The 16634-nt window shown below is 38.6% G+C and overlaps 1 protein-coding gene across 4 annotated transcripts; it reads right to left on the reverse strand.

Moving 5' to 3' along the window:
* Positions 1 to 3555: 3555 nt before the first annotated feature.
* LOC103952895 (octanoyltransferase LIP2p, chloroplastic) lies at positions 3556 to 6371 on the reverse strand. 4 transcript variants are annotated; one of them, XM_048576833.1, is made up of 7 exons: positions 6207 to 6368; positions 6085 to 6129; positions 5465 to 5656; positions 5128 to 5392; positions 4808 to 4958; positions 4316 to 4587; positions 3556 to 3780 (listed from the first exon to the last, which is right to left on the reverse strand). In XM_048576833.1, exons 3-7 carry the CDS (start codon positions 5632 to 5634, stop codon positions 3754 to 3756), a joined length of 885 nt encoding a protein of 294 aa, XP_048432790.1. In that variant the 5' UTR covers positions 5635 to 5656; positions 6085 to 6129; positions 6207 to 6368; the 3' UTR covers positions 3556 to 3753. The 4 variants fall into 4 exon arrangements, with proteins under 4 accessions (XP_048432790.1, XP_009362857.2, XP_048432789.1 ...); XM_009364582.3 differs by lacking the exon at positions 3556 to 3780 and having other exon boundaries at positions 3829 to 4587; XM_048576832.1 differs by lacking the exon at positions 3556 to 3780 and having other exon boundaries at positions 3829 to 4587; positions 5465 to 5671.
* Positions 6372 to 16634: the final 10263 nt, after the last annotated feature.

Raw genomic sequence — 16634 nt, forward strand, 5'->3', positions numbered from 1 at the left:
TCTCATACTCCAAAAATCTTCAAAAATAAACGTTCGGATATTAGGTAACGGGACAAAATCCTTCGATGGTTAGAAAAGAAGAATCACGATTTTTGGTTACACACAAGTGAATTTTTTGTTAGTGAAGCAAGAAGACATCAATCTGCTAGGACCTTCTCCTCTAGGTGGTGTGATAAGGGGTCACTACTAGACAATATTACTTGCCTACGAAATTGGGCCCAACAGAACCATATTTAGTTGGGTCAAGTTATTTTACCTTACAAAAATTTCGTTGGTTGGACAAAGCAAGTCAACATTTAGGATTTTGACAAAAGCATGGTGTGACAAAATAATCTTGGAGGACAAGGATATTTATTCGTCAGGAAAACATTTGGTGCCAAGGGGAAAAAATGGCGCGTATTGTGTCAAATCTTGCCTGACAGACCATAAAGGTTCCTTCACACAAGGGCTAGATTTGGTTTTAGGGTTTTGTTTGATCAGGTCATATATTCGTCAGGCAAAGTAAGAGACATGGTTGGCATATTAAATTCCTTCGATGATTTGCAGTCTGCAAATTCAGTTTCCACGATCTAATCGCCAAATTGTTTGTACATACTTCGAATCACATACACCAAAAACAAACATTCGGATAACAGGTTACGAAACAAAATCAACGATTAAAAACTAAAAATTATGATTAACTATCATTTCACCTCTGATTTTAATAGTTTTTTTACAACTACACTCCTCGACCCTATAAGAAACAGTGAACAAACTCGATAATGAATTTAAAATATTTACACTAGTGGACACTACAAAAGCTTACGTTCTACTTAATGGAAATATAAAATAAACTCTTAAGTGTTTGTTGAATCTACTATTTTGACATGATACGCATTCTACGAAACCAATTTCAACAATCCAACCATCAAGCTTGTTTGTATATACTCCGAGATCTCATACTCCAAAAATCACCGAAAATAAATGTTTGAAGATTAGGTAACGGGACGAAATCCTTCGATGGTTAGAAAGGAAGAATCATGATTTTTGGTTACACACGAGTGAATTTTTGGTTAGTGAAGCAAAAAGACATCAATCTGCTAGGACCTTCTCCTCTAGGTGTTGCGATAAGGGGTCACTACCAGAAAATATTATTTGCCAACGAAATTTGGCCCAACAGAACCATATTAAGTTGGGTTAAGTTATTTTACCTGACAAAAATTCCATTGGTCGGACAAAGCAAGTCAACATTTAGGATTTTGACAAAAGTAAGGTGTGACGAAATAATCTTGGAGGACAAGGGTATTTATTCGTCAGGCAAACATTTGGCGCAAGGGGAAAAAATGGCACGTATTGTGTCAAATCTTGCTCGATAGACCATAAAGGTTCCGTCACACAAAGGCTAAATTAGGTTTTAGGTTTTAGGTTTTAGGGTTTTGTTTCATTAGGTCAAGTGGATAAATTCGTTAGGCAAAGTGAGAGACATGGTTGGCATATTAAATTCCTTCGATGATTTTGCAGTCTGCAAATTCAGTTTCCACAATCTAATCGTCAACTTGTTTGTATATACTTCGAATCACATACACCAAAAACAAACGTTCAGATATCAGATAATGGAACGAAATCGACGATTAAAAATGAAAATTCACGATTAACGATCATTTCAGCTCTGATTTTAATAATATTTTACAACTACACTCTTCGACCCTATAAGAAACAGTGAACAAACTCGATCATCAATTTAAAATATTTACACTAGTGAACACTACAAAAGCTTATGTTCTACTTAATGGAAATATAAAATAAACTCTTAAGTGTTTGTTGAATCTACTAATTGTACATGATATGCATTCTACAAAACTAGTTTCAACGATCCAACCATCAAACTTATTTGTATGTACTTTAAGATCTCATACTCCAAAAATCACCAAAAATAAACGTTCGGAGATTAGGTAACGGGACGAAATCCTTCGATGGTTAGAAAAGAAGAATCACGATTTAACGATGATTTTAGCTCTGATTTTGATGATTTTTTTTATACCCTAGAAGAATACAATGAATGACTCAACCATCAATTTAAAATATTTACACTAGTAGGTACCACAAAAGTTTACGTTCTACGTATTGGAAATATAAAATAAACTCTTTAGTGTTTTTTGAATCTATTGTTTTGATGAGATAGGCATTCTATGAATTAGTTTCAACAATTCAACAATCAAATTTGTTTGTATATACTCGAGATCTCATATGCCAAAAATCACCAAAAACAAACGTTTAGAGATTAGGTAACAGGAATAAATCCTTTAACGGCTTTAGAACCTGTGATTTTGATGATTTTTTCTTTTTCTGAACAACGATAATTGAGAGTAAAACCACACACTGAATTGACCTGACCATCATATTTGATGATCTTTAACTGTTTGAAATAAAATAAAATTGTCGTCTTTGCCCGACGAATTAGGTGCAAGTAGTTGGGCAAATTACAAAGATTCGTCGGGCCTCACTTCTAAATTAGCGGATTGTTAATTGACCTGTCGCTTTTAACCCCTTTGATCAATACGACATGGTTTTATCCCCCTGTAACCCTACTTCCTTCCTTCTTTGTTTTTCATGTGTGTATGTGAGAATCAGACACGAACAAACTAACAGGAAAACCGAAACCGAACCAAAGAAAATAAAACCCCAAAAAAAAAAAAAAAAAAAAAAAAAGAACTAAAAAAATGGAAAGAAAAACCAAACTGAACTGAACCGAATAGTGACTTTAGTTTGCTTTTTGGTTTTGGCAAAAGACTAAACCGAACGGAACCGAACCCACATCTAGAATCAATAGTCTACTTTGGTGTATCATTTGGAGCCATTTTTCTACCTCTTATCGTAACGTAAGAGATGCATTAAAAGAAAAACGATGAGCAATGGATGTTACTTTGATGCAAAAAAGAAAATAATTCGAAGTGGAAAGTCTCCTCTAACTCGAGAGGCTTAACTACTAGCCTACTATTACTCGTACAATTTTGTGATTGGATTCATGCTTCTTGTGAAGCATTAGTACGTAGCAATCTTAATTAAATTAACTTTGATTGCATCCTTTAATTTGAACATGTACGTAGAACCGCAGTAACAAATAGCCGTGATTTCGTGTAAGAGCAACATTACGCAACTAAGATGACGATCAAGAGTCAAAGTTAACAACACTTGCCACAAATGAAGAGCTGCTCGCATTTCTTCTTCATGCTTGAAATGCAGCTTGAGTAACTGGTCGGTCGTCAGCCATTGAAATTTGAAACAAGCTCCACGGCCAATTCCAAGGGTATACGTTGGACCAGCGAGTGTTGGCATGTTCAAAACTTCATCAGTATCCGATCACTTCTCAGCCACCTTCCTAAAAAAGCCGACCTCGACCTTTATCGGTTTTGCAATGATGTTACCCCTTGATCTGTTCTTCCCTTTTCTTGATTTCATTTCAATTTTTGTTTGATTAAGATTGGGTATTATGTGTTCATATTAGAACTTTATCAAGTTTTTTTCTGCTTTGCTGCAGATATGGAATGATAGCAGATTATTGTATTCCATGATGTACATATAGTAGCAACTTGTATTTTTATTTCGTGCACCATATCAATATATTGACATAATAACGTCACAATATCAACATGTATCGACACAAAACTGTCACCTATATCAATATGATAGCCATCGTATTAACCACAAGTATTAGAGATGCAAGGAACTAGTTGCATAGCTTCGTAGAAAAGCTCTTCCCAGTATCAAATGCAATTAGCTTGAAAGGCTCTTCAAGGTAATGTGTCAATTTAACCAATAGAATGACATCATCATGCACAGAAATCAGTCTGGTGGAAAGCAAGGATTCGAACCTTAATCTTCTCATGTAGATCTTATAACGTGCATCGCTAAATACAAGTTGAGAGCCCTATCAATTTCAGTCTAAGTACACTCAAGTATTCATTCAAACTGACGGTTTTTATTACAACTGTTGTAGCAAAAGTTGTTACAACGGTATTAAGAACCTCCATCGGAAATTGAATGCTATCTATGTGACCCCAGGCGACTTTATAGTGGCACTGAAAAGTATGCTAGGTTGTTACTTCTAAGGATGTAAAAGTAGCAATATGTAATCCTGCTCTAATGTTCTGCTGTTGTCATGACCTACTTCTCAGGGGACTCTTTAAAAATAAAACGCTCAGAGAGCGTCAACATGCCATATCCATTCAGACCGACAAAGGATTTAGAAATGTAGCCCTCGACTAAATTCATTCCTATTTCAGATTCAGATGGCTTGTAAATCCAAACTTGACATGGTTTCATAATTGATTCTAACCTGGAAAACTTCTGAAAACTCATGGATCAAAGATCTACAAGTAATATCAAGTAGCTGGCCATCATCGGGATCAGGTAGATCTGCTATTCCACACTCTGCAGATGTCTGAAATTCCTCAAGCAAGCCTTTAATGCTTCCAACCTGATAGCCTTGTAACCCACAAGGTACAATCCAACGAAAAGGGGTCAAGTCTGTATTCACATTCACTGCTAAGCCATGATATGTTATCCACTGTTTGACTCGTATTCCAATGGCTGCCAGTTTCTGGTTTCCTGAAGAAAAATTCAAATATAAACATCACAGGAAAATTCCAGCTGCCAGTTTCAATACCAATATTCTTGGTTTTTAAACTTTTTTTCAACATGACTAAATTAAGAACAAGGAACCACTACTTGTAAGGAAGTTATGAGAGCAACAACCCGGTATTGGCAATGATAATAAGCTATAATACAAAAGGAAGGAGACAGCATGCCTTTGTTTTAAGATGCATACCATACCAAACACCAGTGAGGCCCTCAAGCCGAGATGCCTTGATACAGAATGTCTTTGAAAGAGCACGGATAATCACCTCCTCAAGTGACCTGAGGTACCAATGAAGATCCATCTTGTGATTTCGTAGATTCATAATAGGGTACATAACTATCTACAATGAAAAACGTATGCATCCAAGGTTAGAAAAACTGACCCTATAAACAATTAAGTCACATGTTCAGATTTTGATTCCTACTCTATCACGATGGGCTAACAAGTTCAAATTACAATGGCAACATCTTCGAAAACATATAAATGTTTAAATTCAGGCATTGAAGTACCTGACCGGGACCATGATATGTAACCTCGCCGCCACGTTCAGTTCGATAAATGTCGAACGGAGCATCCTTGATATCAAAATTAAGGAACTGTTCTGAACTAGCAGTTCCCAAGGTATACACAGGACGATGCTGAAGGACAAACAGTGAGTCTGGGCAATGCTCATTCCTCTCTATCAGAGTTTTTTTATCCTCAACTATGCTCTTCTGCCAATCCCATGCCTGACTATAAGCAACCTGCTGCTTGTACATATTGAAGCACTCACACCTGCACAAGTCCGAGTTGACCAGGTGGGTTCCGTGGGACATTATGAGTATATGAAATGATTTGGAAACTCACTCTCTTGTTGGCTCGAGAGAATAAAAGGTCGACTGCTGAGTTTTAAGATCTGAAACTTGATTCGATTTTGATAAGATCCGCAGAGAGAAAGACCGAGGAGGTTTATGTCGACGCTTAGAGATTGGGTATGTTGGAACAGCGGCGACACAATGAGTCACCCCAAGAGTCATACTTTAGGTGGTGTTTGGGCTCCTACAATGAAATGGACTGGGAAGGAGAACGTAGTTGGGAAGGCAACGGAAATTTAGAAAAACATGATAAACATGCACAGTGCAGCCAACAATACATTCACATTGGTCGAAACAATATTAATAAAAAGCATTACATTGCAATTGTGGTGCATACAAAATCTGTTACAGTTGACAACTTACAAGAAGGAGCTAAAAATATATATGCAAAGGTTGAATCTGACAGTCTGTTCCCAATAAACTAATACTTTGAAAGCGTTTTGACATTGATATTGAAGTGAATCAAACTAATATTTCTTGTTGGAAGCTTAGAGGTGAAGTTAATCTAACGAAGATAGGTTGAACAAATTCAGAAGTGTTTTGATTGATTCCATATGAAACAAAGGCACAGAATTTGCATTTGTGGAAAGAACAATGACAACAGCAGCATACCTCAACAAGAAGGAACGAGCCAAAGAAAGCACCTAGCCCAGTGACCTGTCATTCAGAGAATTGAATTGAATTGAATTACAACCCCAAATTGAGAAATTACCGAAACTGATTGAATCTCTTACGCTGTGAATTGTGATCCTCCTTGTCAACGTCGCAGGGACACAAGCAGAGAGAAGTTTTTCAGCCGTTTCATCGAACCCAGACAATCATAGCCCTCCATTTTTCGTACCACTGGAGAGGAGAGGAGTCGTCGAGGCTGCGAGCCTGCGAGCAACGGAGAAGTTTTCAGGGCGTCGGGTTATCTAATACGAAGACTCGGATATTATTTTTTCCAAGTATTTAATTATTTATATTATAACACCTGGTTTATTTAGTTGTATTTGTGATACATCACAAAAATCTCATATTTTTCTTTCAGCACCCAAGAGTTTGGCTTTTACGATGGAAATTAGACGGTGCTTAATTCAAAGAATTTTTAAGTATAACCAAAATTATTTATATTATAGACATTTTAATAAAAATTAATTAATATTAAATTTTTTTAATCAATTAATTATAGAATATAGATAGTAAATTCATAAAGTTTTTCGTCGAATTCTTTTATATGCTTTTGTAGAGTATGCTTTTGCATAGGTTTTCTATTTATCAGTGGCATTCTTCCTTGTTGAGGTCTCTTAAGCGATGGGCTCACAATTTTATATGGTCAGATGAGGTGACCTCAAAGAAGATTGTCATGGTTTCTTGGTCACAAATTTGTGTACTGAAAAATGAGGATGGTTTGGGATTACGTGATCTTTGCTCTCCAAATCCTATTGTTCTCTTAAAACTTGGATGCGTTATTATTACTTTTGATTCTCCATTGAGTGTTTATTTTCAAGAGCGATTCCAGCTACATGGTCGTTTATACTCTTCTTGTTACAAACAATCTTCTATATGGCCTGGTTTTAAATCCATTATTCATATCTTATTTCATTATTGTCGTTGGATGGTTGGGAATGGCTATAGTACCTCTGTTTGGGTTAATATTTGAATATTGGGCATTAATTAAGGAAACCCAAATATGCCAACTAAAAGGGAGACTTGCCTGAAGCCCAGCATTGAACCCAGAAGCAAATTAAAGCATTCTCAGCCAAGATACAAGCCACTTGCCTATAATTGAAATGACAAGTGATGAAAACTAACCTACTATCAGCCAAAGAACACTTTCCAATGACATTGTTAGTAAAAAGTCGATGACTCGCTACCCTCTAAGTGCTTTCAGGTAAGAGCAAAAGCTACAATAGTTGGGCCAAATTGTCTATAAAAGGGAAGGCAGGCCCCAGAGACAAAGCCACTTAAACAACCAATCAAACAAACATACAAACTCTGCTCTCAAGCTAGATTTGCATTCGAAAGCTGAAATCAACCCATATTCAGTCATTTTAGCAATAGTTTCCTTAGAAAGTTATCTTTTGTCTAGTGTAAAAGCTCTGCTACCTCCCTCAGTGTTGTAGTATCGATTCCCTTTTTAGCATACAATCCCTGTAAATTCAAAGAGAAGTGACTGCAAGAAGTTCAACCTTGCTAGACAATGTTAAATCTTGCCCGAAGCTCTTCGTTCGTTTTCTAAATTAGTAGATCTATTGCTTAATGCATTCTCCAGCATGTATTCAAGTTATTTCCACCTGTTTTTCTATTTTAAGAGTCTCATTTGCATCTGGATCTGGTTAGCTTAATGGATATGTTTTCATTAAATATCAGTTTAGGATTAAACGAATAACTTAAGGGGCTCTGGACTCCCTTCATTCAAACATGCAAGACCATGAACTAAGACTCCTTATTTACAAGGCGAGAAAAAGAACTTAATACAAACTTAACCCATATGTGACAATTCTTTGGTAACAAGAAGTTGGAGTAACTTGGGGCGCAAGTAATCAACTTAAAACACACTTGTTGAACATCTGCTATATTGAGATAGCAGTGGCACGCCTAAACATTTAGTTAGTTTTGATTTCAAGCCCCAAGACCTACACTTAAGGCCCCACACAGGCACCTTTTCATAACTAACTTTAAGCTCTTATTGCAGCACACTAGGCAAGCAAGAGCCTGACTACCAAACATATACATCTAAAGTGCCAATCCCTTGGGGAGCTGTGCTAAGGTCCAAGGAGCCTTCTCTAGAGAAATCTTTGCCTGAACATAGTTTTGTCACACGCCCCGTGGGATCATATTAGTCTTGTATGCCAAGAAGGAGAAGGAATGAGCGAACCTTCAAGTGGAACATAGAATACAGGCCACCCTAGTGTCTACTAAGATCAAGCATGACAGGCCATCCAGAAGATTTCCCTTCCCTACGAGGACCAACTACTTTGGAGAGTCTGACTGCATCTAAGAAGTCAAGAGGAAAGGTAACTAATGAAGACTTATAAGCCACCATGGTGCAAGTGTTGAAAAGTATGGAGAAGATTACTTTGGAAACCAGAGGAGAAGTAAGTAGACTCTATTCCTTAAAAGGAAGTCTACAAAGAAGATTAGATCTGGAGTACTTTACTCCAAAAAATGGTTATGCCAAGGAAAGGATAAGAGAAGCAAGCCCTGCTGAAAAAGAACCCATTGTGCCCATATTTCCTTTGCTTGAGGAAAAGAAAAATAAAGGGAAAAACAAGGAAGGATCTGGAGTTAGTCAACCAGTATTAGAAGAGATCTTGGAAACAGAATTGCCCGACCCTCTATTATTTTCACTAGATAGTAGGGGGCAAAGCGGGCAAGAAAGAAAGAATTATAGGATGCCCCAATTAATTGGAGAATCTAGTGGGAAAGTTGAGCTCACAACTGTGGACAAACCTCCCCCTTATAGGCTACCACCATTGGCTAATAAGGGAAGAGGGGCCAGATCGAGGAAGGCTGAACTAAAAAAGGAAACTTTCTCGAGCAATGATCGAAGCCCGAAGTGGGAACCTCCTAATACCCCACCTAATAATATAGCCAACCATCAACTCAGAGAAGAGTTAGTCGAACTAAGGAGGATGGTGGTCCAGAATGCTCAACCTTAGGCTCGCCCACTATTTAGGATCACCGACCAGAAGCCATATCCGAAGTATATTGATGAACATAATTCTTTTCCCCTCAACTTTAAGATGCCCGCGCTTCCCATTTTTAGTGGAGAATATGGCAGTGTGTCCTCTAGAAATCACATTTTCAAGTTCTCCAACCATTGTGTGGCATTTGAAGACAATCTTAACTGTAAGTTAAGATTGTTTGGGAACTTGTTGGTTAGCCTAGCATCTCGGTGGTATTCTCTGTTGCCCCTCAATTCTATTGCTAACTAGGGGCAAATGGAGATGGCTTTTCATGAACAGTTTTATACGGTGGAGCATGAGATGACTATGAATGATCTAGTGAAGGTGAAACAATATGAGCACAAGTCTACAGAAGACTTCATGATGAGGTTTAGAAAGACAAAGATGAAGTGCCAATCCCTTGGGGACCTATGCTGAGGTCCAAGGAGCATTCTCTAGAGAAATCTTTGCCTAAACCCCTTTCAAACTTTTAATAGTAAAATGTTTAATCCAACCAGTCAAGGATCAGAAAGTGGTGATGAATAATGGTGGATTTATCCCTATGAAGCCCCTTAAATACCAAAGTTATTCTTTGATTTAACAAAGGCCTCAGAAATCTATGAAAAGTTGGTGCAGGAAAAAGTAATTGTGCCCGACAACACCAAGAATATGCCTAACTAGAAGAATTAAGAGGAAAAAAGTATTGCAAGCTGCATTATACCTTCAACCATTCCATAACTAATTGTGTCCAGTTCAGGGACTGGATACAAGACCTTATGGTCAAAGGAAAGTTGCTCTTAGAGAAACCTCAGGCTAATATGATGACTTACACATATCCCTTCCCAGAGGCCCCAATAAACATGATTAACTTGATTTGGGCTGAGAAGGGAAAAGGAAAAGCCACTTGGGAAGTAAAGGTAGAAAGAAGGCAAGTTGACAGGCCTATAGAATGAGCTATCACGTTGCCCGAGAAACCCAAAACAACCATAGTTAAAGGGCTGGTGTTGTGTAGCAAGTGTCAATTTGTATGTAAGCTAGAAGCACCAGCATTAGGAGTTATTATTGATCAAGAGTGAATCAGAAGAAGAGAGACGAAATAACAAAGAGCCCGTAGAAACATCATGTAAGCTACTGAGGAGAATGTTTTCCAAAGATTAGGAAGTGATTCTGAACCAAAAAACTTGTTCGAGGTATTTAGGAATCACGAAACCTCAGAAGAAGTGGAAGATAAAGAAGCCAAAATACCAAAATGGGTGGAGGTTAGGCCTCCCTAGCCAAGTTATGAAGGTAGTGACGTCAAGATGAAAGGAAGAACAAAGAGCATAGTATCCCCAGTCACCAAGAAGGATTCTGCCCGACTCGGGCGGAATGGTATGTAGTTGGAAAGGATGGGAGACCTGACAAGGAAATAGGAGCTTCTATGATTAGGAGAGTCCAAAGGTAACACAAAACCCATATGAAATCACTAAAAGTTCCTGCTACATCAGAAGCCTATGAAAATGTGAAGTTTGAAAAAGTGCCTCATGGCAAAAGAAATCAACTTAAATGGAGGAGCAAAAATGAGCTCAAAAGAGCTAATAGCAAGACCAAAGGGAAGAGAGATCATGTGCCACAAAGCCCTTATTCGGGAAAGTACAGAATCTTGAGGAGAGCTCAAGAGAATATGGTAATGATGCCAACCCCAAGATGGAGTCCAGAACCAATATGTTTTGGAACTATCTCGCCTGAAAAGAGAATGCCCTTAACTTTGTTGGTTGATACTCTTTGTGAAGTTCCAGGGCAAATGCCGAACTTTGGTAGAACTCGAGAATAAAGGTTGCCCAAGCCAATGTCGCCAAAAGAAGCATATACATGGTTACATGAATTCATGGACCATATTGGGGGCAAAAAAGAGGATTTACCTGAACCTAGCAATTCCACGTAAATATAACATATGTTCTGTCTGTTATGTTTTGCGCCAAGCCTAATCAACCTGCCACAATGGAGGGTGATTATTTGGCCACAAAACCTATGATGGCACATGTTAGCATTGAGGAAATAAGAAGAGATACGGGCAAAACAGGTTTGCTTGAGCTTGCAAAGAAAGAGCCCAAAAGGGTGTATTCATATAAAATGGTATTCAGCTGCCGAGTTTGGCATTGGCTAACCATCTCAAGCCTATATATGTAACTACTCATTTGGAGGGGGTACCCTTCAAGACGGTTTTGATTGATTGAGGAGATGCAGTCAATATAATACCATTAAAATGATGAAGAAATTGGGAAGAAGCGAGGGAGATCTTATTCCGACTAACTTGACAGTCTCTAGCTTCTTTGGAGCCATTACTAGAACTCATGGGATATTGCCCTTGGAGGTTGACTTGGGTTCCAAGCAAATCATGTTAGCTTTCTTTGTGGTGGACAATAGTTCTACTTATGGAGCTTTGCTTGGTAGGGATTGGATTTGTCAGAGTCTCTCTATACCATCTAATTTGCATCAACAAGTAGCTGTTTACCACGAGGAAGGGGCTATGAGACTAGGGTTTTGGTAGATGGTAGAGGCAGAATCACGGCCATTCCTCCCTACTTCCAATGTTGCAGAAGCCAGTTTTTATAATCCCAGTGTTGGGATTCTCCAACGCATAGGAGCTAATGAGAACGATCGCTCGACTAAGGTGACAACCCAAAAGCTTCTAGAATAAGGATTGTTTCTCACTAGGGAAAAATGGGACAAACCCCGTATTATCCTAACTCCCCAACACCAGTAATGTTGGAACAAAGAACAAAGGACCAAGTAGTTGCCATCAGGTCTTTAATCAAAAGATTGTTGGTATATAGGAGAGAGAGAAAACAAGAAAGGGAAAGCTCGGCCAAAGAACAAGAAGAATGGAAGGAAGAAGCTTCAAGCAGCCAGAACAGGGGTGAAGAAGAGTTTTTTGGAAAAGAGTTAGAAGCAACCATAAAAATGGTTGAATGTATATATAACTTGGATTGGCCAGAGGACATGCTCGAGAGTATGGAGTTAGTTGAATTTTTGTGTGCATAACCTAACAAGCCAACACCAGAGGTATAAGACCCCTTAGAAACCATTGATTTGGGAAGTAAGGAGGATCCAAATCCTATACAGATCAGTGGCCTGTTGGGAGCTGAAGATCGGGCAAAGATAGTCAGCCTTCTACATGAGTTTAAAGACTGTTTTGCTTGGCATTACACTTAAATGCTAGGTTTAGATTTAACCTTAGTAGAACACAGAATGCCTATTAAGGAGGGATATAAACCTGTAAAACAAGCACCATGGAGAATGTCAAAAGAGATCGAAGAAAAAGTCAAAGAAGAGATTGAGAGACTGGTAAAAGTTGGATTTATTAGGCCTGCCAAATATGTCGAGTGGTTGGCCAACATTTGTACCTGTATTAAAAGCTATAACTAATGTAGTTTAATGTTGTGTTAACTATAGAAACATTAATGGATCCACGCCTAAAGATGATGTTGGTTATAATTAGATAAAAATGGCTAAAGAAGATATACATAAAACAGCTTTTAGATGCCCATGCCATGTTGGAGCATATGAATATTTACTTATACCATTTGGGCTTAAAAATGCTGGTGCAACCTATCAAAGAGCAATGAATGTTATTTTTCATGACTTGATTGGCCATAGCATGGAAGTATACATTAATGACATTGTTCATTAGAGAAGGGTGGAGGTCGACAAAAATAAAGCTCAGGCAATAATGGAATCACCTCCTCCCACTAATAAGGTACAACTATAGAGGCTACTAGGGAAAATCAACTTCTTGAGGAGATTTATTGCTAATGTGGCGGGTAAGATTCGGCCTTTGACTCATCTGTTAAAGTTGAAAGATCAAGAAGAGTTTGAGTGGGGCCCACCACACCAAGAGGCCTTTGACAGAATAAAGGCTTACTTGACCTATCCACCAGTACTTATGCCACCTCAGAGAGGAAAGTCTTTAAAGCTTTACACTCTGCCTTTGAAAAATCAATGGGACAATTGCTAGCTCAAAACAATAAAGGTGGGAAGGAACAAGCAATATACTACTTCAATAGAATCCTTACTGAGGTAGAAACAAGATATACCCTACTGGAGAAGTTGTTGGCTCTACACTTCATTGCCTGCATGCTAAGGCATTACATGTTGCCTTGCCACATTCACATCATTGCCAAGATTGATGTAATCAAATACATGCTGTCAAAACCAATGCTAACTAGAAGGATTAGATAGATTCTAGCATTATCAGAGTTCAGTTTTCAATATGTGCCTCAAAGAGCGATCAAGGGACAAGGAATTGCAGACTATTTAGCCAAGCACCAAGAATCGCAGGATAACTTATCAACATCCCAGGAACTCTAGATATGGCATGTCTCTAAATCCCACCAAGCAAAGCCTTCTCGGGCAGAGAATAATGGATTCATCAAGAGATAAAGAGGATAACTACCCTCTGGATCACTCCTTGGAGACTGTATTTTGATGGTTCTTGCACTCAAAATGCTACTAGAGCCGACATTGTCATCATTAATCCTAAGGGTGCTCACCATTGTTATTCATTTCTCTTAGATTATCAAGAAACTACTAACAATCGAGCAAAGTGTGAGGCACTGATAATTGGTCTGGAAATCTTCATAAAGTTGGAGGCAACTGAAGTTGAAGTATTTGGTGGTTTAAAATTGGTGATCAATCAGCTAAATGGGGAATACAAGTATAGACACATTACCATGGCCAGTTATTACTTGGTAACCACTTAATTGTTGGGTTATTAGGGCACTGAGATATCAGTCAACCATATTCCCAGAGAATCAAATGTAATGGCTAATGAGAAAGCGTAGTTGGCTTCTGGAGCACAGATTCAAGATAGAAGATTCAAGGTAAAGGTGGAAGTGCAAAGAAGAAATCTCCCTTCTATCCTTGATAGAGGATTCAACCTAGATGTAATGACTAAGGAGTCAGAGACAGAAGATTAGAGATCACCTATTACTCAATACTTGAAAAATCTTTCTTGTCTGACAATTAAGAAAAATAGACAGCAAGCAACTAAGTATGTCGTGTGTGAAGAGAATCTGTTAAGGAAAACTCCAGATGGACTTTTGTTAAAATGCTTAGGCCAAGAAGAGTCAATGAGAGTAATGGCTGAAGTACATGAAGGAATTTATGGAGCGCATCAAGCTAGAACTAAGATGAGGTGGTTACTTAGAAAATATGGTTACTTCTAGCCCGACATGGAGAAAGACTGCAAGGCCTATGCCCGAGGGTTTGAGGAATGTCAAAGGCATGAACCCCTCCAACATGTGCCCTCAATACCCTTGAATTATGTGGTCAAACCTTGGCCCTTTAAAGGATGGGCAATGGACTTCATCGGGCAAATATACCCAGCTTCTAGCAAGGGACACACATTCATAATTGTGGCAACATATTACTTTACCAAATGGGTAGAAGCTTCAGCTGTGAAGAATATCACTTCAACTGCTGTCAAAAAGTTCATTGAAACTAAGATCTTACACAGGTATGGGGTGCCTGAGACAATTGTTGCAAATTGCTGGCTCAAAAGAAGTAAAAGAGTTTACAAATAAGTTTAAGATAAAGATGATCCAATCTAGTCCTTATTACCCACAGTCAAATGGTCAAGCAGAAGCCAGCAACAAGGTCTGGGTGAATATTATTAAAAGAATGATGGCAGGAAGTCCAAAGAAATGGCATAAGAAGTTGGGAGACACTTTATGGGCCTATAGAACATCCAAGAGGGCAGGAATTGGAATTACTCCTTACGCCCTAACTTTTGGGCAAGATGATGTGCTTCCCGTGGAGATTAATGTGAATTCTGTTAGGATCCAAAACCAGTTTGGGCTACACAGTGAAGAATACATTCAGGCTATGTGTCAAGGAGTTGAAGATCTAGATGTAGCCCGAATTGAAGCTTTAAATAAATTCAAAAGGGAAAGAGAGTTGTTACCCAAGCATACAACAACAAGGTGAAATTGAGAACCTTCAAGGAAAAAGAATTAGCTTGGAAGGCAATTTTGCCTTAGGAGCTCAAGTTAGAGGCTTTAGGAAGTGGAGCCCTACTTGGGAGGGTCCTTTCATTATCAACCAAGTGCTGGAGAAGGGAGGATATTACTAGTAGGTTTAGAGGGGAACTTGCAAAGGCATCTAGTTTATGTTAAGTTTTTAAAGAAATATCATTCAACTCTGTGGGATGTCAGGGATTGTTATATTGAGGAAGTTTAGTTATTTCAAAGATAATTGAAGATTGATGTTACAGTAAAAACCTCAATGTGAAGCAGGAAGTGAAACAAGTAAAAGCGAAAAAGGGATTCATTTTCATTTCATAAGAATGAAGGAAGTTTCAATGGTCCTAGCCTAACAGATTTACATCTTCACCCAAAGTAATTATTCTAGAATAATAAGTTTGCATGATTGCAAAGATTCTGGTAGGTTCAGCCAAAACGATGCTGTTATTGGTGAGTTGAGATTCAGCATCCTTCATCTCCAAATTTGCTTTCTTCAGCTCTTTAATTTGTTGGTCAAGTTTATTGAGAAGAGTAGTTTTTTTCAGCCTTCAGCATAGCAAGTTGCTCCTCTAACTTCTGGATCTCAAAAGTCACTACCTTGATCCTCTATTCTATAGTTGAACCTTTATCCTCCAGCTGTTGAATATGAGCCTAAGTACTGGATTGTTTCACCTTGAAGCACTTCAGTCGATTGGCTTGCCTCTCAGCCTGCTAATGTTGATCTCTTAGAGGCCTAAAGTTCTCAAAGTAGGTGAGGAATGACTCATACTGAACTTTGGATAGTTGATTAGCCTTAAATAGATTAGTAATAGCCTTCTCTACATCGTGGAGAGCCTTGAGGCTGAGAAGTCCCTCATAGACAATTCTTGGAAGATTCGGCGTTGATCGTGAAAGCCTTGGGGCTCAAAGGGATGCCATGAAGATCTTAGCCTTGTTTTGAGTTGCCTGAACTCTTTGAAAAGCTCGGGCAGATATGCTGTCACAGAAATGGGTGCAGTGGATAAGGGCATTGCTCTAGCTTCTTCAGAAGATGCAATAGTGGAAGTAGTTTCAATAGAGGAAGGAACTCGAAAGGCAGAAGCAACGAGAGCCTTGGCTTTCTTCTTAGGCTTAGGGATAGAGATCTCTGTGACCCCAGAAGCTAGAGGAGGCCGGGGAAGATCTATCTTGTGCACTAAGGGCGGGGGAGATTTGCCCGAACCCTCTCCAGGACCTTGCTACAAACAAAAGGAAAATAAAGTCAAGAATGAAGCGTTCGAATAAGATTAGAGAAAGTTAGAAAAATGAGTTAGTATACCTGAATTAAGTCTGAAGTCTTGGAAGGAGATGGAGGATGAGTTGTTTCCCTTAATGGCTAAGGAGGATCATTCTCACTTATTTGAAAAGGAAGGATGATGCCTTAGCCTTCACTAGAGACTTATAAATATCAAGTAGAGAGGGGCAAATGTCAGTAACTAACTTATGAGGAAAAGTGGGCAGGATCTTAAATGGGAGGAGGAAGTTCCTCTAT

Source organism: the organism of the source record quoted next, unplaced genomic scaffold (assembly GCF_019419815.1).
Source record: "Pyrus x bretschneideri cultivar Hongxiangsu unplaced genomic scaffold, Pyrus_bretschneideri_v1 Contig91, whole genome shotgun sequence".
Classification (NCBI taxonomy): Eukaryota; Viridiplantae; Streptophyta; class Magnoliopsida; order Rosales; family Rosaceae; genus Pyrus; species Pyrus x bretschneideri.